The sequence below is a fragment of the Gadus macrocephalus genome, chromosome 9 (assembly GCF_031168955.1).
Source record: "Gadus macrocephalus chromosome 9, ASM3116895v1".
Lineage (NCBI taxonomy): Eukaryota > Metazoa > Chordata > Actinopteri > Gadiformes > Gadidae > Gadus > Gadus macrocephalus.
This window is the reverse complement of record NC_082390.1, coordinates 13,730,919-13,755,616: the sequence shown is the minus strand read 5'-3', so window position 1 is coordinate 13,755,616 and position 24,698 is coordinate 13,730,919. Positions and strand designations below refer to the sequence as shown.

The 24,698-nt window shown below is 46.0% G+C and overlaps 1 protein-coding gene across 1 annotated transcript in view; it reads right to left on the bottom strand.

Annotated features, from left to right (window-relative positions):
* Positions 1 to 4,615: 4,615 nt before the first annotated feature.
* The window catches only part of nrn1la (neuritin 1-like a), a 34,699-nt gene continuing 14,616 nt past the window's right edge, over positions 4,616 to 24,698 (bottom strand). Inside the window, exons 2-3 of the mRNA XM_060060907.1 lie at positions 8,605 to 8,752; positions 4,616 to 5,292 (exon numbers count right to left, since the gene is read on the bottom strand). Coding sequence (XP_059916890.1) covers positions 5,022 to 5,292; positions 8,605 to 8,752 — 419 coding nt within the window. The 3' untranslated portion in view covers positions 4,616 to 5,021. The remainder of the gene's footprint in view (positions 5,293 to 8,604; positions 8,753 to 24,698) is intronic.

The window sequence follows — 24,698 nt, the reverse complement described above, 5'->3', positions numbered from 1 at the left end:
GTTTAGCTTTTAGAAAAACTCATTCTATTTCTTAATGAGATGATACTCACTGACCAGATATCATATTACGGTCTAACACTCATGATGGGATTAGCCCGTAGTCAAATGCAGAAGCTATTTGTCGTATTAACTAGTAGTTAGAGCCAGTGGACAAGAAAAAAGTTGTGGGCCCTGCTACTTTAGTGTCCTCCGACTAGTGGACGATTTTATAGATTCGTCAAGCACTACACGAAGAGAGGAAAATGAAAGCATTAATTATAGGCCTAAGAGAAAAGTCCACCGCCGACTTTGCTCACCACTCGTTTTCTTATGATGGTGGACTTCTTGGTTTAATTGCATCGTAAAACGTTGAATGGACCGCAGTCTTTTTCTGCGGTTGTCTAAACATGCAAACTGCACCACAGAGTTCGATAATCATTAGGCTACTGTAGTGCTTCAGCAGCACGGGCTCAAATGATGTCCCCTCGCACAGGGTTTTATCTGGCTGCTGGGATCAGTGAATCTACGCGAGGTGCGGACGAACACGGGAGAAAGGAGACCTGTGAACAAATCAAACAAGTGTACGATCACTGTAATGTGGAATTATATATCAATCATTCTGAAGTGTAAGTGCTTATCTAGTCATACAAATGATGCAGCAATTATGCAGAAATAATGACAGCCTATTGGCGGCTCCCCGGGCCTTCAGATAGACAGGCAGGCAGGGACCTGGTCATTAAATACACACGTTTAGAGTGTCATTTATCAAAACCATGGCGTTCAAATTTGAGCATGCAGTTTGGGAAAGAAATCACTGCAAACGAATGTTGGACGAGACAACAGTGAATGACTAAACGTTTTTGAACTTGTTGGTTTATTGGGTTTTTCTTCATATAAAGGTAGCAAAACGTCCATTCAGGGAGATGGAGAGCCCAGACAAAATGTAGCAAGCAGGGCAGGAGCCAGGGAAACTTGGAGGTCACATATCAAAGGAATTGACAAGTCACATTTGAACTTCCCGAAAGTAATGGCCTCCAGACAACAGGATAACGTACACAGGTTAAGCTGTGGTGGGAGATATTAAACAGATGCAGAGATAAACGGCACAGTGTCAACATATTGAAAGTACAGACGCTACCAACAGAAATGAGCAATGTACTTGGACATGTTTCTCTTGTGATGTCCACCCACTGAACCCTAGCTAGGGCTTGCTGGACGGTCCGTCCACTGCAGTGTCAGTGTGTTAGGCAGAAATTCTTTGATCCTGGTGCTCCATGTTTCCATTCCCTTTGATGATCGGCCTCTGGGAATGACACTGTAGCACCTTCAAAGCTAGCTGGCTAGCTAGCTAGATGTTTAGTGTCCTGTTCCTCTCTCATGTCTACCCGTTCTCTGCTGGTATATGTGATGTGGAGGTGTGGGTATGGCGGAAAGGTGGTGGCTGAATAGCAAAGCTGATTGACGTTGCACACATTGGGTTAAAACTCAAATTTCCTCCCCCATAAGTCCCACATAGAAAGACCACAGAGCTCGAAACTCAGCGGAGCTCAACATTCTAAAAGCAGTGTAGCCTACTCAGATCAGAAACCTCTGAGGCAGAAAGATTTAAATTATAAAATATTGATGCCAATAAGCCTATTTACATAACTATTTTTTTCCTTTCATTCCGATTCTCTCTTCTTTCTCTCTCACTCTCTCCCTTTCTCTCACTCTCCCCTTCTCCCCCCCTCTCTCTCACACACACACACACACACACACACACACACACACACACACACACACACACACAAACACACGTACAAAAACACACATACGTGCACACAAGCAAAAAGCAGACTATAATTAAGTACAGCAACAATACAGTCAAGGATTAGATATTTTTTCTCAATAGAATGTATTGATTTCAATGCACATTTTTTTTACATGTATGAAATGATCTTAGTTTCTTTGAACTGCCTTAAGGAGGCCTACAGGTGGGTTTAAACAGGTTTATCAGTAATGACCAGTTGCCCTTGCTCACTCGCCCCATGAGACTATCCTGATCTCGTGAGTCCACATGCTGCTCCTCACTGCGGATCAGTCTGGCCCCCAGCCCGCTGAAAGCCTCTCCAGAATCAACAAAATATTGGCTGAGTCAGCAGTTTAAGTTAATGTCTCCAGGGAGCGTTGGAGCCTGCCGACCTATACAAAACGATGAGCCTTTTCACACACAGGCGTCACTCAGAACATGGCGGGTGTGCTCCTATGCTGAACCAGGGCACAGGGGCCATGAAGGTGGAAGTGAGGCGAGATAGAGTCGTACTTGGTAATTCCATCCACATAAGGCTTATATTAGCCCGTATGTGGAAATACCTTGCTGCCCCGCCAAGGCCAGACTGATGGTGGTTTGGAAACGCAAACTTGATTATCTGGAAGGTTTCCCAAGGCTATTTTATAACAACCTTTAGAAAAACTATTCAGTAGCAAGGAATATATTTACACGATAGAAATGGCATGTGATGTTATGAAATATATCACTGCTTATTGAAATATCCCAGTATTCATATAACTCTTATATCCACACTATGCACAGGTCGATCTGTTTTATATTCAATTAATCAGATGTGTGTTTTGCTTATTTGTGTATGTGTGTCGAGTGTGTGTGTGTGTGTGTGTGTGTGTGTGTGTATGTGTGTGTGTGTGTATGTTCATGTGTGTGTGTGTCTGGTATGTGTGTGTATAACTTTCGTCGCGAGGTGACCGACAAATTGATTAAGGGAAGGCATATTCGGTTGTAAACCAAAAACTTCTTGACAAATAATCCCCTTTTTAAAGACAAACTAAATCTACCATAAAGGTAGCTCCTCAATAAGGTAGTTCCTCCTTAAGGTAATTCCTAATTTAATTAGCTCCAAATTAAGGTATCTCCTCATTAAGGTAGCTCCTCATTAAGGTAGCTCCTCATTAAGGTAGCTCCTCCTTAAGGTAGTTCCTCGTTAAGGTAGCTCCTCGTTAAGGTAGCTCCTCGTTAAGGTAGCTCCTCGTTAAGGTAGCTCCTCGTTAAGGTAGCTCCTCATTAAGGTAGCTCCTCCTTAAGGTAGCTCCTCCTTAAGGTAGCTCCTCCTTAAGGTAGCTCCTCATTAAGGTAGCTCCTCGTTAAGGTCCTCCTTAAGGTAGCTCCTCATTAAGGTAGCTCCTCATTAACGTGATAAGGCTTATACTTTAAGTTATGTTCTCATCTAAAGACCCTAGCGAGGTGACATTTTGCAGGTGCTAATGGGGAGTTTGGGGACCAAGGTTATACCAATATGAATCCATCCCCCCCCAGTGGTTAAACTTGGCTGGTTTCTCTTTCATGGACTCTTCTTTGGATCGATGAAATCTACGCAAATTTTAATCCTTTACAGGCTGCTGCTGCTGCTCTTTGACCATAACTCAGATGTAAGGTTTGTTTCGCTGTTCCCAGAAACAGGGAATCTCGTTTGAAAGCAGTTTGCTAATGTATTTAACTAGATTACAGGAAGGGTGAGATCCACCAAACACCTATGAAGATGTTACCAAAGTCTGTGTTATACATAGCATTGTAATCTACAATACAAACAATATTTCCGGGCCAAGAAATAATTTAGGATGTTAGAGCAAACCTTCTAAAAAAATAAGAAATGTCTTATACATCTAATTATAAAATGTCGGTCTATTGGTTCTCTCAACCTAAAACTAATTGCCAGCCCCATCTAATTCCACCTTAAAACCGTTCTCCTATTCTGCCTTCCATGGCAATTACAGTATTCAGATTGCAGTTAAAACATGTCTGCAAGATATAAGGTTGCTAACACTTATATTTAGCTGTGTTGTTGAACACATTGTAAGAGATAATGTGACATGCTGTCAATGGAATTTCCCCAATCAAATTATCCCTGTTTATATAAGCCCCTGCTGTGAATTATGCACAATATAAATGTAGCTATCTATCAAGCATGTTAAAATCATTTTTATTGACCAATTTTAAGATAGTAGATTAACATAATAAACCAAATCATAATGGATAATATATCTTCTACTCTGGTGTTTCCGTCACAATTCTAGAAAATACTTCAATTTTCTCACCTATTTTGCATATGTAGCTTAAACTAACTTCCATCTACGCCGTCAAACACATGCAATAAGTGTGTGTTAAACTAAATATATATAAAAAAATATCTTTGATGATGGAGACCCTCACTGTATACGAGCCATGGTGTATAGAACCTTAGTGTAGAGAACCTTAGTGTATGGAACCTTAGTGTATGGAACCTTAGTGTATGGAACCTTAGTGTATAGAACCTTAAACCTTGTCTGTTAGGCAGACCCTCACTGTATACGAGCCTTAGTGTATAGAACCTTAGTGTAGAGAACCTTAGTGTAGAGAACCTTAGTGTATAGAACCTTGTCTGTTAGGCAGACCCTCACTGTATACATAGAACCTTGTCCTATAGGCAGACCCCTAGGGTTCCCAGGGGAAGGATCCAGTGCCGATCCCTGTTGAGCCGATAATGAGGATGAAAGGCCCCTCTCATGGGATGTGGCTGGGATCTATTCCCTTAGATTCTAGGATTTACAAGGGTCTGTATTAATAAGCCTATACAACTCAAAATTTGTCAATCAGTTTTCCATCAGGGTTTCCATGAGAAGGGATTCTTCATTTTCTCCTCTAATTAACCTTTTTATGTGTGTGTGTGTGTGTGTGTGTGTGTGTGTGTGTGTGTGTGTGTGTGTGTGTGTGTGTGTGTGTGTGTGTGTGTGTGTGTGTGTGTGTGTGTGTGTGTCTGTGTGTCTGTATATATGTACGTCTGTATCAATGATGTGCAGCTGTGTGTGTGTGCGTGTGTGTGTACATGTGTGTATGTGTGCGCTTGTATGTGTGTGCGAGTGTGTGTGTCAATAACCTTGAAGGCAGAGCATACGTGTGGACCAGCGGAGCAGTGCTACTAGAGAGGATGAACATGCAGAAGGTGGACACTGGCGCTCTGTGCTCAGGAGAAGAAGTGGAGCAGTCCTGGTGCTGATGGTGGGGGGAGGGTATCTCACTGTATCCATGACAACAGCAACAGCAGAGGGAGGAGAAGCAGGAAGTGGGCGGGGCCGGCCGCGGGGTGGGCGCGGGCTCTCAGGGACTCCTGGTTGATGCCCTCCCGGGGGGCGGGCTGGGCACTGCGGGGGGAGCACATGTCGTACAGGTTCCCTGAGAACTGCATCTTCTTGGACTCCCGGCGCAGAGACTCCCAGACCACGGCCGCCTCCTCCGGACAGCCCGCCATGGCCCTGTTGGCGCAGTCGTGGAACTGGTCCCAGGACCTGGGGGCACACACACACACACACACACACACACACACACACACACACACACACATATTCAGGCTACAGCCAGCTCTGTGTGTGTGTGTGTGTGTGTGTGTGGAGCAATACATGGAAGATAAAGTCACGACACACACGAAATGAGGTCTCACATTGTAAAATAAAAGCATTGCTTTATCATTGTCAATATTTTAGCTTCAATCAGAGTGGAATCTGCCTGGTGGCTTGGCCTAAACATGTCTAGACCTTGGCTCAGGAGCCCAATTTTGCACTGCTCAACAATAAAGGTAAAATCTCTTATCAAATTATATCTATGCAGAACAAATGAAAACCAAAGGTCTGTTTTCACATTTAAAACCCAATTTTCCATCTTTGGTGAAATCAAGAGGAGCATATCATCAGTGCTGTAGAGTTGTCACTAACTACTTCATAGTAACTTCAAGTAACGATAACACAAGATGGGATGACACACCTTTCTCAATCAGCAAATTCACAGAGGAACAGAAGAGCTTTAACGGCTGATTATGGTTCCACGTCGACGCGAGGGGGTTTACGGACCCATTAGGTCCTTGCGGACCCGCCTTGCGTTCACCGCAAGGGCCTCAACCGCGTCAAAGCACCTGTGTGGTCCTTGCGTTGCGTCGACGTCGAACCATAATCAGCCCTTTACACTCAACATCACGGGAACACTTGTTCCTGTGATGTTGAGAAATCCCATTGAGAACAATGCATCTTTGAAATAAGATAGCTCCCAAATAACTTCTACCACTGTGAGACATCCGGCCCCAGTCTTGGTGGGACTGTTTTGGGTGGATGGGATCAGGGCCGCTGCTGGCCGTTTCGGTGCCCTACGCAAGCGGAAGGAGGGGGGGAGGGGAGGGGAGCCTCTTTTTATATATTAGGTAAAAACATCTAATTTGCCGAAATTGAGTGATAGGTTATACAATTAAGAAAAAACAACGGTGGGCTTCTTCATAACTAATATATATGTTAAAAAAAATTATTCAATAAAGTAATAATCTTTTTAATTTTTTTACAAACCTTACTTTTTGGTGCCCCCCCGGGTACTTGGTGCCCTACGCACTCTGCGTACTCTGCGTATAGGGAGCGGCGGGCCTGGATGGGATATTGGGCCTGACTTTAGGCTCCTACAGGTATGGCTGAACGGAGGCTGGGCCTCAGGGCCGTAAGGCACACGCACTGTGCAGCTTACCAACCACGGCTGGCCGCCACAGAGGCGGTCAGCTGATCAGTCTGAGCAGACTGAGCCTTTCTTGCCTTCCAGAGACAGGAGTTCAAACCAAACCTCTCTGACAAAGGGCGGGAGAGGAGCTGCAGCAATGTAAAAAGGGAACAATGACGTTTATTTTTAACAATGAAGCACGTAAACCTAAACCTGCTACGAGAAACCGCAAATTAAAAGATAAACTGGCAGGGCTTTAGCTAGCAGAGATCACCAAATTGTGCTGCCAGCCTTGAATGGTTTCCGTCTGCATCAGAAATAGCAGTAGCAGTGGGTTTCTTCGCCTGCCTCTTCATATTACGAAGGCTTTTTATACTTGTGCTTTATTTGAACAAAACAAAATTCACAATTTCCTTCCGTCTGTCTTCCCCTCTTTCTTTTCTCATGATGAAATTGTGCGTCAAAAAAAGTCCTCCAAGTCCGTTTGCTATTCTTACGGCAAAGAGGTTTTTCCATCTCCTTCGTTAGTTTGGAGCGCAAGGGAAAGTTTCTAGTGGCAGAGAGACTTTTGTGAAGATATTGAAAATATAAGCAGTCGTGCACTCCTGGGACGATCTCAAGGAGCCGCAGCCTTGGCCTAGTTGCATATCTCCCATTCACACTGCAGTGTTGTGACAGTGTGCCTGTGTGTGTGTGTGTGTGTGTGTGTGTGTGTGTGTGTGGAGGAGGGGGGAATTTGCAAGCCTATAAAACCATCTATGTATGTATCGATGTATGTAAGTGTGAGTGTGTCTGTGTGAGTGTACGTGTGTTTTTTTTGTGTGGGTGCATGCGTGTGTACCTATGTATGCATGTGTTGTGTATGTGTGATTTTGGGTTTGTGAGAGTGCGTGCGTGTATGCTTTTGTGTGTGTGTGTGTGTGTATGTGTGTAAGAGAGTGTGTGTGTGTGTAAGAGAGTGTTTGTGTGTGTGTGTGTGTGTGTGTGTGTGTGTGTGTGTGCGTGCGATCGCATCCACAAGTGTGTGTGTGTGTGTGTGTGTGTGTGTGTGTGTGTGTGTGTGTGTGTGTGTGTGTGTGTGTCAAGCCGATCTTCAGAACCTCCTCATTACCAGCCTTGAAGTACAGGGGCGGAGGTGAAAGGTGAAAGGTCAGGGCAGATTATAAAGATGAGGAGGAGAGAACTGAGAATGTAGGAGTAGGGAACCAGGATCCACTGTGAACATGGACGAGTTTAGAAGGGAGCAACGAAAGGTGTGTGTGACTGCGTGTGACTGTGTGTGACTGTGTGTGTGTGTTCACAGATACGCTTTGTAGCAACAACCTGAATCTAGGGTGTGTGACCTGCTGGATTAGCCATTTAATTGGTACCGCAAGGAATAGAGTTGACAACCGCAGGATGGTAACATGCAATGCCTGAATCTGGGTGTCACACACACACAAACACACACACACAAACACACACGCACACACAAGCGCACATGTCAACACTAATGTACCAAAACACATACACACACACACAAACACACGCACACACACATACACCCATCCACCAATGCACACACTCACACACACATCCGCCGTAAGGTTGTTGGTTCGATGGCCCTTTACCCAGCCTTCCTCTATGGTTCACGCCCCTAGGATCCTCCGTTAGATCTTTATTCCTGACTTCATTACTCTGCATCATATTTACAGCTGGAGGGAATGTGAACTCAAACAGATCAAGCAACATTTATGTACGATCAGTACATCAGTACAAGTGGATGTCTTTTTTTAACAGCCCTTGAACTTTTTTAATCAAGGGCTGTTATTTTGCCGGGCCAGTAGTCCTAAGATGTTTGGATAATTACGATCATATCCAGAGCAATTTCATCAAATATTTGGAAAATAACTTATTCAATGACTTCAATGAAATTAGTCTTCAAAAATCAGGAGTCAAACACTGTGACGGTTACATTGGTGGGACGCCCCGTCATAAAAACATCGAGGGAAATTCAAACTCCTCAGGGACCAAAGGCCCCCGAGGTTCATCTCTCAGCCTGAGGTGTGGGGACATGAGGCGGTAGTGCAGGCTCCAGAGCGGCTCCTGGTCCCATGGCTCTGTGAGTGATGAGCGGCTGACCCACTGACCTGCAGATGGAGTGTAGTCCGTGGGCGTCTTCGTCCTGCCGCGCCCCGTCCGTCAGGCTGTCCCCCAGGCTCATCAGACACTGGGCGAAGCCCTTGTAGATGGAGTGACACCTCCTGGCCGACGCCCCCACCGGACACTGGCTCAGCACTGCACACATACGCACACACACACACGCACACACATACCGCACACACACACACACACACACAAATATCGTACATGCACACCCACGCACACACACACACACACACACACACACACACACACACACACACACACACACACACACACACACACACACACACACACACACACACACACACACACACACACACACAAATAGATTAGATTAGATGAGAGACAACTTTATTAATCCCAGCCCAGCAGCAGTGGAAAAACACAGGAAAAAATACAATAGAATAAAAATACAAAATACAAAAATAAATGCTAAGGTAAATGCTAAACTAAATGCTAAAGTAAGGATAAGACAAGACAAACAGAACAAACAACTAAAAACAGGGAAAACAAAACAGACGGTATAAACAATATAAATTAAAATTATAAAGTGTAAATTGTAAATTAAAAAGTGGCTAAGTACCAGAAATGCAATGTAAGCAAAGAGAAAGTAGGCACTGACACACACACACACACACACACACACACACACACACACACACACACACACACACACACACACACACACACACACACACACACACACACACACACACACACACACACAATGTGATGTATAAATATCTTTGTTGCAGGTTACACCCTTTTTAAAGTCAACACAACACAAACACGCACTAGCACACAAACACAAACATGTCATGCAAACAGGCATAGAGAAAAACATGTCTGGATGTCTTATTCATATTGGGGAATTATGTGTTTTCCTTTTTGAACGTAGGAGAAATATTTTTGTTTATTAGGAGAGCTTTTCAAAGGTAAATTGTGAGAAAGATCGAAAGAGATAGAAATGGAGAGAGAGGCAAGAGAGAGACAGAGATAGACAGAGAGAGATAGAGCAAGAGAGGGAAAGAGATAGATTAGGAGAGACGAGAGATCGAGCATGAGAGAGAGAGGGAGAGGGAGAGGGAGAGGGAGAGAGAGAGAGAGAGAGAGAGAGAGAGAGAGAGAGAGAGAGAGAGCAGGACAGAGAGAGATCGAGCAAGAGAGAGAGAAAGAGAGAGAGAGAAAGAGAGACGAGAGAAGGAGAGATAGAGAGAGGGAGAGTGACAAAGAGATAGAGAGAAAGAGAGAGTGAGCAAGCGAGATAGTGTATCTCAGGTGCGTGTAAGAAAAGTTATTGGCACAGATAGTGGCTGGTGACCCCAAGCTCACAGACTTAACGACGACTGAGAGAAGCGCTGTGGACCTGCCAGCCCCACTTGGCATCAGGTCCCTCCAGCTCAATTAATAATACAGAGATGGGGACGGGAGCGGCCTTCAGCCAGACCGCAAGGAGACCAGAGCCAGGCAGGAGAACCAGCGTGTCACGGTAACAAAAGGTACAATGTAAAAGAAAATGAGAAAAAAGTAAAGTTAAGTTAATCACTCTTTTAAATGATGTGAATTCATTACAATGTTGGGAAATCCCTAGACTGCTGATCTGTGTTTATCATGCACATGGCAGCCTGCCAGAGCAGGACAGGAGCATACAGTCCCGAAGACACACTCACACACGCGCAGTCACACACGCACACTCACACAGACATGCAAACACAGACAAGTCATTAAGTTTGTACGTTGTCATTAAATATGCCTCATCAAAGTGTGTCTCTCTGCTTAAGACATATTTTGCATTGTCAAAGAGATGAATATTTCATTGTATTTTTTTTTTCATGTTTGCTCTAAAACAAACATCTCAAGTGGCCGGGTGTACACTTTATACCTTTATAAGAAGAGACACAATGATAAATAAACACAAAACCAAACATGGATGCGGTACCTACTGTTTCACGGTGACTCTACACAGTCCCCTAAATAATAGAGTCCTCTCTCTGGGAGTTAACTAGCTGAGTCTGGATGGAGTCATTAGTCATTCCCCTCCAACAGCAGCGTGCGGGGAGCGTTGGAGGAGACAAAAGGACCTCAAGGCAGCCAATGGAGCCGCAGTGAGCCCAAGATGTAACAAAACAGTTTTCTATCCCTCTTAATGCTTCTTAACGTGACCTCCCCCCAAATCCTCCCAGTCATCTCCCACCTTCCCTCTGCTTCCTATGGGCTCTTCTGATGTTCTCCCCGTTGCCTCCGTTCTGCTGTATGACCCAGAAAACGTCCCACCTCATGTGGCTCCCGCTGATAACAAAGAGCACTAGCTAGCCTTTTGAAACGGCTGGCAGACGAATCGGATGTGAGGATGAACAGAGAGGGAACGAGAGAGAGACGGAGAGAGAGAGAGAGAGAAAGAGAGAGAGAGAGAGAGAGTATGTGTGTGTGCGTGTGTGCATGCTCAGAGTGCGTGTTTTGTGTGCAACCTGCTTCTGCATACAAGGTGTGTGCATGTCTGTGTGTGTGTGTGTTTCAGTGCATATGTATGTATTAGCATGTTAGCTATACATCATATTAGCATGTATCAGATATAGCCAACTTGAGTCGTCATGTATCCCTCAGGTGTGAGTGAGTGAGTGAGTGAGTGAGTGAGTGAGTGAGTGAGTGAGTGAGTGAGTGAGTGAGTGAGTGAGTGAGTGAGTGAGTGAGTGAGTGAGTGAGTGAGTGAGTGAGTGAGTGAGTGAGTGAGTGAGTGAGTGAGTGAGTGAGTGACTGACTGACTGACTGACTGACTGACTGACTGACTGACTGACTGACTGACTGACTGACTGACTGACTGACTGACTGACTGACTGACTGACTGACTGACTGACTGACTGACTGACTGACTGACTGACTGACTGACTGACTGACTGACTGACTGACTGACTGACTGACTGACTGACTGACTGACTGACTGACTGACTGACTGACTGACTGAGTGAGCGTGCGTGTCAAAAGTTTGTCTGAGTAACTTTGTCCCCTTGCTCTCCTGCTGCCTGTCTGCTCAGACTAACTCTGTTTGCTGCCCCTTCTTCACATGAGGGCGGAGAGACATTGATACGATGTTTCCTCCGTCTCTCTCTGTCGCCATCTGTCCTGCACTCCCCTCCGTCCTCAATGTTGAGTCCATCTGGAAACCCCTTCATCTTCCTCTGCGTCTAGCCCTCGCCGGCCTGCTGAGATTCTAATTTTCTAAAATACAATTATTATCGTTATTAGTTTCAGTGCGACGCCGTGACCAACCCAGATCAACAAGGAGGACTGCTCTGACGTTATGATGTTAACTTTTACTGAGAAGTAGATTTACAGAAACGTTAGAGCAGGAGGTGCTGACTGGGAAAAGGAGTAGGAGGAGGAGGTAGGGGGGGAGGAGGAGAAGGAGGAGGAGGGGGGGAAAAGGAGGAGTTGGTAGGTATAGGGAGGAAGTGGTGGAGGAGGACTTGGTGGGGAAAAGGAGGAGGAGGAGGAGTAAGAGGTGGTGGGGGGAGAAGGAGCAGATGGAGGAGGTTGGGAACATGGGATCTTGTTTCATCATGGTATCCACACATGTCCTGCTGATGGGAAATCTGGGACAAGCTGGTATGTCCTTGAACAAAGGAAGAAGAAAAAGAAAGGGGAAGAGGAAGAGGAGGAGGAGATGGAGGAGGAGGAAGAGGCTGAGGCAGCGTTTCCTGAAGAGCAGGAGCGTCCCGGGTGGAGGAGAGACCATGACTCATTATTTGGCCTCTCACCTGGATGCAGCGCGGTGTAATTAAACCACCTACAGTGAGCAGTTAGAGGTATGGCGCCTTTATGTACTAACTGTGCAATGTCACGAACAGAGCGAACAGGGGGGCAAAGCCTACCTCCCCTCTCCTCCTCCTCCTCCTCCTCCCCCTCCTCCTCCTCCCCCCCTCTCCTCCTCCTCCTCATCCTCCCCCCCTCCTCCTCCTCCTCCTCCCCCTCCCCCTCTTCCTCCTCTTCGTCCATAGCCCTATGCAGGTGGCAGGTGAACAGGAGATGCTAATTGGAGAAGACAGGGGATCACTAGGAAGTCTTTCCCATCTCCCCCGGGACCGGCATTTTAATATTTAATAAGTCCCAGGTTTTTTTTGCTTTTTTTCTGGAGCAGCAAACCTATTGACTGCAGGAGGATTGTTCACGGGCTGGAGATTATTGGCTTCACTCATTCACATCAAGTTTTAATGAATACCTGCAGAGCAAATAAGGGTGTGTGTGAGTGTGAGTGTGTGTCTGTGCGTGCGGGCATGTGTGTGCGTGCGTGCGTGCATGTGTGTGTGTGTGTGTGTGTGTGTGTGTGTGTGTGTGTGTGTGTGTGTGTGTGTGTGAGTGTGTGTGTGTGTGTGTGAGTGTGTGTGTGAGTGCATAAAGGCATATTGGAAAAGTAAAATAACTTTCCCTTGTTGGCGTGACACCAAACACCATAAAGTTTGAACACGATTTCCATGCATTTCATATCTGACTGCACTTGGCAGCATGATGAGGTAAACCTTACTTAGTTGGAGGCTTGGATCTAATATATTGTGCTGGAGAATAAATCATTTGTTGCCAACACTGGAGGTGATAGCCCCTTGCGGTAAAGGAGCTATTAAGCCCAGAGCTTTAGCAAAGAGGAGGTTGGCTTTGGATGTTCATATTGAACATCCAGCAGCATGTGGATACACTTGGTCCAGTCGATGTGGATACACTTCCCCTCGCTCCAACGCCTTGTTGGAGCGAGGGGACCTCTCACGGCCGACGGTAAACCCTCTGCCAGGATGGATGGGGAGGAGCCCCTTCCTCAGCACAACATTGATTGTCTATGAAGGATGGTCATCCTCACGGTTAACCGACACGCACAACAACCAACGACAGACCAACAACTGAGAACAACTTCTCTTGAATAAAACACGAAGCGGCCCTATTTCTCTCTTTAATAATGTTGAGATAAACGTTATTATTATTATTACTATCACTACAAAATCACTGATGCATAATTGAGATTTAGTAAATACAATGACGATGACAAGGAGGAGATAATGTTGATAATTGCAATGACGAATTGATCTTAACAGTGCTCAAAATACGTTTTCAGAGAGGCCCCTCGACAAACACGGTTGTTGATCTCTTAACATTTACCATGGGTCTGATGGCCTTTTATTCACCAGGGCACAGATAGTGATCTCCACTGACTAAAGATCAGACCCATAGTTAGTCTGATCAGTGAAACCAATGTTTATCCCATGATGAAGCCTCATGTTTACTCCCCCTGTACACTGGAATAGGCTCACTAGTAACTACAGAACCAGCCATACCAAAAAGGACTTCATCACAACGGTAAAAGAGTAGACAAGAAAACAGCTTTAGGTCATTCGAGGAGACTGTATGTCCGTTCTAAGTATGTCTGTCTACGTCTGTCTGCTTGTCTGCACACTTGCAGTGCTCATATAACAGCCTGCTACAACTGTGTGGCCCCGACCAGACACATACGGAAGAAGTAACTCCAGTCTCCAGATCAATGACAATAACGAGACTCCAGCAAGTCCATTCAGGTGAACTCACTGTGATGTGCCGGGACACTTTGGCTCAATGGAGTGTGTGACAACTTATTGAACTGTGCTATGATTGCATTGATCGAAAAACTTTTTATAACAAAAAAAGAGTCCTCTTTAGTTCATGTGAATTTCTTACAATTATTCACTTCATACAGATCCCCACTTTTCTATTTGATGTTGCAGGCCAAGCCATTCTCAAAGCAGAATGAGAGGTACAGGCCTGTTTTGGTGTCACTAGACGTGGTTGAGTGGCTGTGTAATGTTATGGTGCTATTCCCCAGACGTGCCCACTGTTTGCTTCATAGGCGTCTAATGAGTTCCTCTCGCACGTCTGATGGCGACTGCTTTGGAGGGCGCAAAAAAAGGCAGAAAATGAAACCTTGATGAAAATACTAGGAATGCTACTTTCTCCTTCGATTTGAGGTAAAATAATCAATCATACTTGACATAGTTTAGAAACTGTAGAAACTACAGTTAATTCAAACTACAACTTATGTAAAAAAAATAGTGGGACTTGCACTGCATCTTTCAGAACAAATTGCACTGCCCAAATAATCATAACCATGGTGACACAAATCTCGCTAATAACACCTATCAAATGCATTCAGCAACTATAAACAACAAGAACAAACAAATATTTCAAGAACCAAATATTTCATAATTATTCTAATCAAATCATTATTTAACAAACTTTGAATGGCATGTGTACGTATTTTTTTTTATATCCCTATTGTGTGGGATGTATTCTTCTTCTTTATATATATTTGCTTTGAATCCATTTTATTTTGATGATTTATTGAGGAGCACAGGGAGTCTAAAGTCGGAGTGACATTGACTTGACACAACGTTACAGCTTGGCCTTCATTTAAATCAGCACTTAAGCAAATATATTCCTGGTCTCAACTCGGCTCATTACTACTCCCAGTCTTTTATTCCTTCATCAATAATCAATTTCTAATGGATTATGGAAGCCTGAAGATTAATATAAAGTGGCTATTTAAGGGTTTTGTTCTTATAAATGCAAACACATTTGAGGGTATTTAGGGAGACAAGAGGGACTCTGGTAAACAAAGAGAGGAGAAGGCTGATCAGACATGGGCAAATCCTTCACTACACACTCCTCCACACACAACAAACAGAATATCACATGTGTCCAAGAGGAGTATGATTGAATAAGAATGTATGGTCAGTAAATATTACTGTAGCTTATCTAATGTCTACTACCTATTCTATTCCATTCTATTCTGTTGCACAAACGCAACACATAGTGATCTATTCATGAATCTGCGCAGGCAGACTGGATCTTTGCTGACTGGACATAAATGCTGCTGATGCCTGCTGCTCACCTTACACACGTGCACATCTGCAGGCACGCACACACACACAAACACACATGGACACACACACATGGACACACACACATGGACACACACACACACACACACACACACACACACACACACACACACACACACACACACACACACACACACACACACACACACACACACACACACACACACACACACACACACACACACACACACGCTCAAACAAACTGCTGTAGCTAAGGTGATACATCCAGACGCATCCCAATTGATTAGTCCTGAGGCTATTTTTCTTCAGGTGTCAATCCATTGCTGAATGATGCTTAGAGTTCCTTTTGACCCCCAACCAACCCCACCACCATCCCATCTCACAAAAAAGCACATACACACACGCTTACACACACACGTTTACACACACATGGATACACATGTACACACACTGTGGCAACCCGGTCCCAACCCCTCGGGCCAGGCGCCCCAGGGGAGTGGTTTTGGAGGGCGTGTACCGCCGGTATCCAGCAGACGGAGCCAGAGGGCGTCCATTACGTCACCCTAATCGGCCGAATAGAGATAACTTGCGGCGGAGAACGAGGAGGAAGAAGTACCCTTTAAAAGGCTGTGTCTCGTGTTCTTACCGGCTTCACCGGCTCGTGACCGGTGAAGGACCAAGCCTCCTGGATCGGGTGTTGATCGATCACACCATCCGTCAGCTCCCGCCAGATGCCGGGAGAACCCTCGCCAACAACCACCCCGACACGGTGGACGAGCTGGTCCGGCAGCTCGAGAACTGGCAGGTGGCTCAACAGCTCAGTGTCAGCACCCGGAACCCATCGCGGCCCGCCGAGCTGCGTAGGGATCGCAACGACCTTTCGGTTCTTGCGATCAGTCGACAGTCGCGACAGTCGCCCCTACCGAGGCCGCCGACCTTCTCCCCGGAACCCCGTGAGGATCGAGGGTGCTACAGCTGCGGACGGACCGGGCACCTAGCCCGACAGTGTACCGGAAACAGGGATGTGTCCATGCCTTCGGCCTTCGCCCACGGGGGACGGTCCGGATCGTGTCTCCTGGCCACCTGATGGGCACATCAGAAACCCGGGGCCCCAACTCTCTGTGCGGGTAGGGAATAAGGACACTGAGGCCCTCCTGGATACCGGCAGTGTAGTGACCCTCCTACGCCCAGACCAAGAGGGGGGACGGCGGGGCGAGCCAATAGAGGTCGCTTGTGTGCATGGGGACACCCGCAAGTATGAGACTTGTCATGTGGTCGTGCGGACCCCCCGAGGGGTGTATGTGACACGGGCCGGGATCGTGCCCAACCTTCGTACCCCCTCAACCCCAGCGGAATCGTCAGCGGCGGACGGCGGGGCCGAGGGGGACGGACCCACCCCTCCGGGTACCCAAACACACTCGACGGGAGGTCCCACCGAGCGGAATCGGCGGGACCACCCCTGGACAGTCCGGATACCCTAACGGCTACCGAGCAGACAGGCAACCGAGCTCCCCTTTTCGGATTTGTTCCCGACCGGGGGTGGGGGGGGGAAACGGATCGACCCGGACGGTTCGCCAGCACCCAACTACAGGACGACGTCCAGAAGCACACCTGGAGCCACGTCCTCGCCCATGAAGCGAGGGCATCGTGAGTTGCCTGCCACACCCTCACTTCAGCACCAAGGGGGGTCTGCTGTATCGGGTAGTAGAGAAGGGGGGGAAGGTGACCGAACAACTGGTGGTACCCCGGCCGAATGTTAGTAAGGTACTGTTCATGGCCCGCCTCCACCTGTTAGGGGCCCACTTAGGCACGGACAAAAGCAGGGAAAGGATTTTAGCTCGGTTTTATTGGGACGGGGTGAAAGGAGATGTCGTCTGCTATTGTCAGACATGCTCCGAATGCCAGCGTACGGCCCCGAGACCCCCGGTCCGAAACCCTCTGATCCCCATGCCGATCATGGAGATACCGTTCGACCGGATGGCTCTTGGCATTGTCGGCCCTCTCCCGAAGACCAGCCGGGGACATAGATACATCTTAGTCTTGGTTGATTACGCCACCAGGTACCCTGAAGCCCTACCCCACCGCGCCGCCACCACCAAGGCGGTAGCTAAGGAGCTAATGCTGCTGTTCAGTCGGGTAGGTATAGCCAGCGAAGGCCTGACAGACCAGGGGTCCTGTTTTATGACCGAGACATTCCTGGGGCCGGGTCGCCACAACACGTACAAACGCACAAACGCACACACACATTCGCCCACAGACGAACACACAGATACACACACACACACACACACACACCCCCACACACACACACACACACACACACATACATACAATCAGTGTCAGATCAGATGCAAAGGCGTACAAAGGCGTACAAAGTACTTGAAATATGGAAGGACATTAGAGCAACTAACATGTTAGAAGGCCAAGTTAACAAGTGTTATCAAACATTGGCATTGTTTCCCCATTGTCCAAGTTCTGCAGAACCCTCAACAAGTTGCTCTAAACATCACTGTCCCCTGCTGAAAGTTAATAATTGGCTTCTTCAAAACAACAACAACTCTGGTTCACCTCACATTATTTAATGTACAGTATACCTAGGTGCTTGAAAAGAGTGCTTGAGACGCCCACATCAAGAATTAATGCACGTAGTGCTCTCTTGCATTGTTGTTCAACATCATTGGCAGGACCTCATCATAAATATGGATGATTGCCTTTATTCACGGCCCCTCATTGGCCACAACCACAAAATGCTCGTTAACGTGTCAATTCTTGTTGCGTTAACACGCCCAAATATTCAGTGTTACAGAAACACCCAGAATTTGGTTGTGATAGCGCAAGGGTTATTTCTAAGACGTTGTTTTTAAGTAACTGCGTGTGCCAAACTGAACGTCTTACACAAAAGCCACACTGCCACACATGCCAGCACACACACACACACACACACACACACACACACACAAATCATCAATGTCTCTCTGTGTCACACACACAAAGACACACACACAATTTTGATTTATCTCACTGCCACACATATACCCATACACTCCCGCTATCCCTCTGTCACACACACACACTCACATACACAACACACACACACACAAACACAGGCACACTGAACATAGACAACACACAAACACACGCACACACACACACACACACTCAACAAAGAGAGCACACACACACACTCTCTTTATACAGAGTCAATTATAGACCCTGACATTTCTAACTAACTAAACCAACTCTCTAAGTAACTCACAGTCCGGAGTTTGGGTGACGCACACACCTCCCGCTCCTATGGTAACTTTAACCATAGTAACCGTCGGCACGCCATGAAAACACCGCTAATGGGCTGCCCGGCAGCGCGGCTCTCGCGTGAGGAACCCCCTCTGAGACCTGCCTGCTTGTTTTTCTGATCGCGTGTGTGTCCTTTTGTGTGGTGTCAATTTATAGTGTGCAGTTGTGCAGAAACTTCAGTGTGATTGTGCCCGCCCGCCCGTGTGTGTGTGTGTGTGTGTGTGTGTGTGTGTGTGTGTGTGTGTGTGTGTGTGTGTGTGTGTGTGTGTGTGTGTGTGTGTGTGTGTGTGTGTGTGTGTGTGTGTGTGTGTGTGTGTGTGTGTGTGTGTGTGTGTGTGTGTGTGTGTGTGTGTGGCCTATTTGCAGGCTGTACAACTAAAGAAGGGAGGAAGGAAGAAAAGAACAAAGAAAGAAAGAACAAGAAAGAACAAGAAAGAGAGAATGACTTAAAGGGTAGAAATAACAACACGGCTTCTAACACCTCACCTCTGAGGATTCAAGAGGAGAAACAGAAAGTGGAAGCGACTTTAGCACCCAGAGACATTACAGCTAAACCCTTCAAAGACAACAAGGCTGCAACGCTCGGTTGAGCTGCCAGTCAAAAGGAGTTATGGCAGTGGGCGGGCGGGGCTCATCATTAATCCCCTGTAATGAAGCTAAGAGCCAATGGGAGCGTGCGGGGGTTGTAAATGGACCAACCGGCAGGTGGTTCATTAGCCAGGGGAAGGGATGAAGGTGTCTAGTGTAGTGGGCTTCGTTTGTACAAAACAAGCAAGGCATGAAGAATGTTAAGTGTGGCGCTCGTTTGCATGGGAGCAATGAGGTTTGTGTGAGGGATGTGTGTGTGTAAGAGAGAGAGAGAGAGAGAGAGAGAGAGAGAGAGAGAGAGAGAGAGAGAGAGAGAGAGAGAGAGAGAGAGAGAGAGGAAAATGTTAACAATTACAACAACTATTTAAGCCTTACACGTGTTCTGCCTCTTACCCTCTCTCCCTCTCTCCCTCTCTCCCTCTCTCCTCCCTCCCTCCCTCCCTCCCTCCCTCCCTCTCCCTCTCCCTCTCTCTCTCTCTCTCTCTCTCTCAAACCTTTTGTTTGCTTTATCTCAAACTAATACATATACACACTGTTTTCCTACTTTATCTCTCTCTATCTCTCTTTTTAACTGACTAACTTTTTAACTTTTAACTGTCTCAACCTCACACACACACACACACACACACACACACACACACACACACACACACACACACACACACACACACACACACACACACACACACACACTCTCTCTCATTCTTTCTCTCCCCCATCACCTCTCTCTCTCTGTGTACAATAATTCAGTTAATTACTCAGGACAATGTTGACTGACTGTAAATTAGATCATTTTGATGAGCCACTGTCTAATCATATCTATATTAGACATACACACATTATCTATATCTGTCAATATACCCATCGTGATGACTGAGGCTTTCTGAAGCTTTTACATAGCAAAAAAAGAAGTAACAAAACAAGTCTACTAACTAGTAGCTACTAGTTCTAGCTACTAGTTATCTGATGCCCTGCTCCGCCTGAGATGGACCTAGGCTGCGACGGCCCTTCAATAATCACTTCTCAGAGAAATCGTAGAGCAACTCAAATGCAATCGGCCTCATAACTGGCCTCAACGTATGTGGATATGATAAACCCACTGAACTCCATTCACATCGGCTATGTCTGTACTCACTATTTAACTGTTGTGTTTTTTTACTCCCATCCGGACTCTGAAGAGAGGCTCGGTTTAATACCCTTCGGATGGCCAGCATAACGTCTAGCTAGCAGCTCAAGACATGTTGAAACGCCTCCCATTGAGAGGGCAGCCCCCCCGGGACCCCTACATCTCCACGTATTGACTTTCACTCCATCTCCTCTGCTGTGGGCTACAGGCAAACTCAAGTGTTTAACACAACAATATGCATATGAAGCACTGGCTGACCAAATTGAAACATGGCTTCATATGCTAGGCATTGGAATGGCTCCTGCACCACCTGGCTACTGTTCAAATAGATTCAAACGACCCATAGCGGAATAACCTGGCTGTAGGACTCGAGTATGCATCTCACCAGATCTCTTGTGACTTCATAACCCTAATAGTGTCTAGAGAATGCAACTGCTTCCGCTTATACAATACCTAAAGGTGATAGGTGTTCTCTACAACAATGACAATGCTGTGTAATGCTCAACAATAGCGTTGCACGGTTTGCTTATTCCGTTCTATTCTTACCTTAATGATGAGGACGGCGATGATGAGGAAGGCCCTCATGAGGATGAAAATGTATGAAATGAATGTACCTGGCTGTTTTTATGAGCCATCACATTGTATTCTCCTATCCATGAAGAAACAAACGTTGGTCATTAAATTCACATTACACACGTATAAGTTAAGTATTCCTATGCAACCTGTTCCCTGTGCCTCACAGCTGCAAAAGCGGTGTTGATATTGGTAATTGTTTTGTAATACGTTTTTTTTTCAAAGATCTCCGTTGTCCTTTTGTAAATGAAACCACTCTGTTTCAGTCAGTTTGATCCAGATATCTTAACTTTCTGGCTATCCCTGAACACAAGCTCAGCTGTGAAGTAAAAACCCAAACAATAAAATAATTAACCGCCATTACTGATTCAGGGATAAATACCAATCCATTTATTTTTTACAACTCGAAAGATAGACTTATTTTGTGCTCCCTGATTGAGGGAGACTCAACTCTGTGGCAAGAGCAGCAACCGAGTCTGAACGGTCCCTCTGAACCGCCCAGACGGGGAAAACAGCATCATGCTACATTCTCCGGGGCCACTGATAGAACATGAGAAGATCTGTAAGGAAGCAAGACACTCTAATATTCTTTTTGTAGCGCTCAGTTTTTCCTTCGTCACAGCAAGTCTAATTCCTCTTTGATGCGCTTATACGGATAGAACGGGCTGAACTATGAAGGAGAAAGGAGAGTATATACACATGCATTCCTGTTCTGTACACCGGCACATATAGAACTCATACATTATATAACTACATGTACATAATCCTAGCTACGCATGCTAGCCTGTGCTGGTGACCGAATGAGACTTCAGAAGACAGATGAAGCTGATGTCCACTCTACTTTCATGTGTTGCACCGGCCCACAGAATGGGCTCCATCTACATAAACAGCATCAGACCAGATTCAGTATTAGTCGACCTCTTGATGGACACAAAGGAGACCAACACAACGTTATAGACAGCCTATGCTTGAAGGTGACCAGATTCATGAAATTAAAATCAGGGAGAGTTGTAGCACAGTGATCAATACATCAACTAAATATTCAATACTATTCCAAAAAAAGGGAACTTTCTAAGCCAGGGGTCTTCAACGATTTCCAGGCCAAGGACCCCCAAACTGATGGAGCGATGGAGCGGGGACCCCCTACTTATACATTTTATAAAATTGTGTTTTATATTAAACTGGTCCTTCCTCTGTTCTAAGCTATGGTATACCAGCCAAGGTAGCTCCTCGAATAGGGAATTGTTGTATATTGTATTGATAGCCTTTTGTCATTTCTGCTTATGGCATCAAGCCAATGATGGAGAGCCTCAGTGTAGCACGCTGGACACCGGACTAATTACCAACAGTCTCAAAATGTATATTCATTAGCAAGCTGCTAGCAACTGTTTAGAAAATTGATTTTATGTTGAAAACATATTTCCTAACATAATACATGCCCTTGGGTAGACAATGCTGGATTTCAAATGCTCGTGTGCAGTGACCAGCCGTATGACTATACGCAGTATTGAATGTTACTTTGTGTATATCTCAGATAACATATATAACGTGTATCACATATACAGTGAGGCCTAATGGCTTCCCCATCATGCTTCAACAAGGTCCAGAAACCTACATATTGTTTCTCTATAATCTAGACTACAGCAGTAGCTCTCAAATTGGGGTATTCATACCCCTAGGGGTACATTGGAGCACCTATAGGGGGTACAAAAAAAGCTATCAAAGAAAAGCTATAAAATAAATCACCCTGAGCAAGTTTCAATTCTGAAAGCCAGAAAATAGAAATTCTAAAAAAACGGAATCTTTGAAAAGATGTATGTGCTTCTTTTGAGGGGAAAAAATTGCCCAGTTGCATGAAGCACTGGCCCATGTTTTTCACTAAATTGTGAGTATTTGCAGCCTTTTAATGTTCATATTTACACTGCCAAATAGAACACACATACATTTTCTATGTTAATTTCATTTAATTTTTTTCCAAAAATGTTTTGTGCCATTGAAGGGGGTACTCTGCTGAGAGTATATCTTAGATGGGGTACACTAGTAGAAAAGGTTTGTGAACCACTGATCTATAGAGAGCCACATTCCATATTGACATTCTGCCGCAGTAAATATCATTGAACTACTGGGTTCTGCTATTGAACTACTTTGTCTCAGCACAGAGTTCCCCTTTTCGTTTTCCTTGAGCGTTTTTGGTGCAGGGCCGGCAGGGATATTGAAGTCCCCTTGGCTGTATGGATGAACTGAAGCAAATCTCCCAGATTACAGAGTGCTTTAATCTTCCTCAGGGCCTCTGATCGCTGATTAAATTGGCTGTAAAGACCTGGGAAGTCTATATATGTGGGGTGTGTACGTGTGTGTGAGTGAGTTCTCCAGTTTGATATAAATTGCTCAGATTGGCGCTGGGAGCTATTTAACTTAAATGTAAGTACGCGTTGTCTCTACACCTTGGGCTTTATTCTGCTCACATACCCAATACCTCCTTCCTAAATCGTACTTCTCCTTTCATGTTTGGGAAAAGAGATTCTTAGTAAAACAGGGGGTCTGACTGGGAGGACCCTGCCCACTTAGAGGTCTGACTGGGAGGACCCTGCCCACTTAGGGGTCTGACTGGGCGCTGTGGATCCTAACTGGGCTGGACCCTAACTTAGCTGGATCCTAACAGGGATGGATCCTAACAGGGATGGACCCTAACTGGGAGGGATCCTAACAGGGATGGACCCTAACTGGGAGGGATCCTAACAGGGATGGATCCAACTACTCTCGGCTCATGCCCCGGAAGCGCGGGCCGATGTGCCGTACGTGAAGAACGTCCCAGGTTCCTCTTTTCTCTGTGAGTTCCTATGCGCGCCCTAATATCGTGGTCGTTATCATTCTTATAAAGCACAGCGTTGACCCAGTGTGTTCCAGTGACCCTGGACCAACGGCAGAGTGGGCGTTCTCTGCAGTCAGGAGTGGGCAGCTCAGCGGTGGTGAATGCAGTCAGGAACTTCCTCCAGTCAGAGCCTTGAGCAGAGACACAGCTGACCCCCGAACAGCAGTGTTTCCCCTGGGGCCAAAGGACTGTTTCAGCCTGCGCGTGTGTGTGTGTGTGTGTGTGTGTGTGTGTGTGTGTGTGTGTGCATGTGTTAGACCCTCGGTACATTAGCACGATGAATGTGTGTGTGTGTGTGTGTGTGTGTGTGTGTGTGTGTGTGTGTGTGTGTGTGTGTGCTAGACCCTCGGTACATTAGCACGATGAATGTGTGTGCGTGTGTGCGCGTGTGCGCGCGCGTGCGTGCGTGCGTGCGTGTGTGTGTGGGAGCCTTTTAGCTTTTGTGTGTGTAAATATAGGGTGTAGTAACTCGGTTATAGAACTCTGAAGGTATTGCATTCAATCCTTAACGACTGCAGATTACCCCGTTAGCTGAAGAGTCATCCTATTTCTCTATCTCTCTAAATCAGGGCTATAAATGTACTTGAGCAATCTCAAGATGTTGGCAAAACAGAGCTATGCAAAGTGTAAGATAAAACAGCGCTATAACAGCGCAGAATGAGATGCTCCGTCGACTCTTGCTGTCTGAAATCCTTACGATCCAGGCTACAGAGATCAACAGCTTTGAGCTGAAGGCTGGAGCTCAGGGCA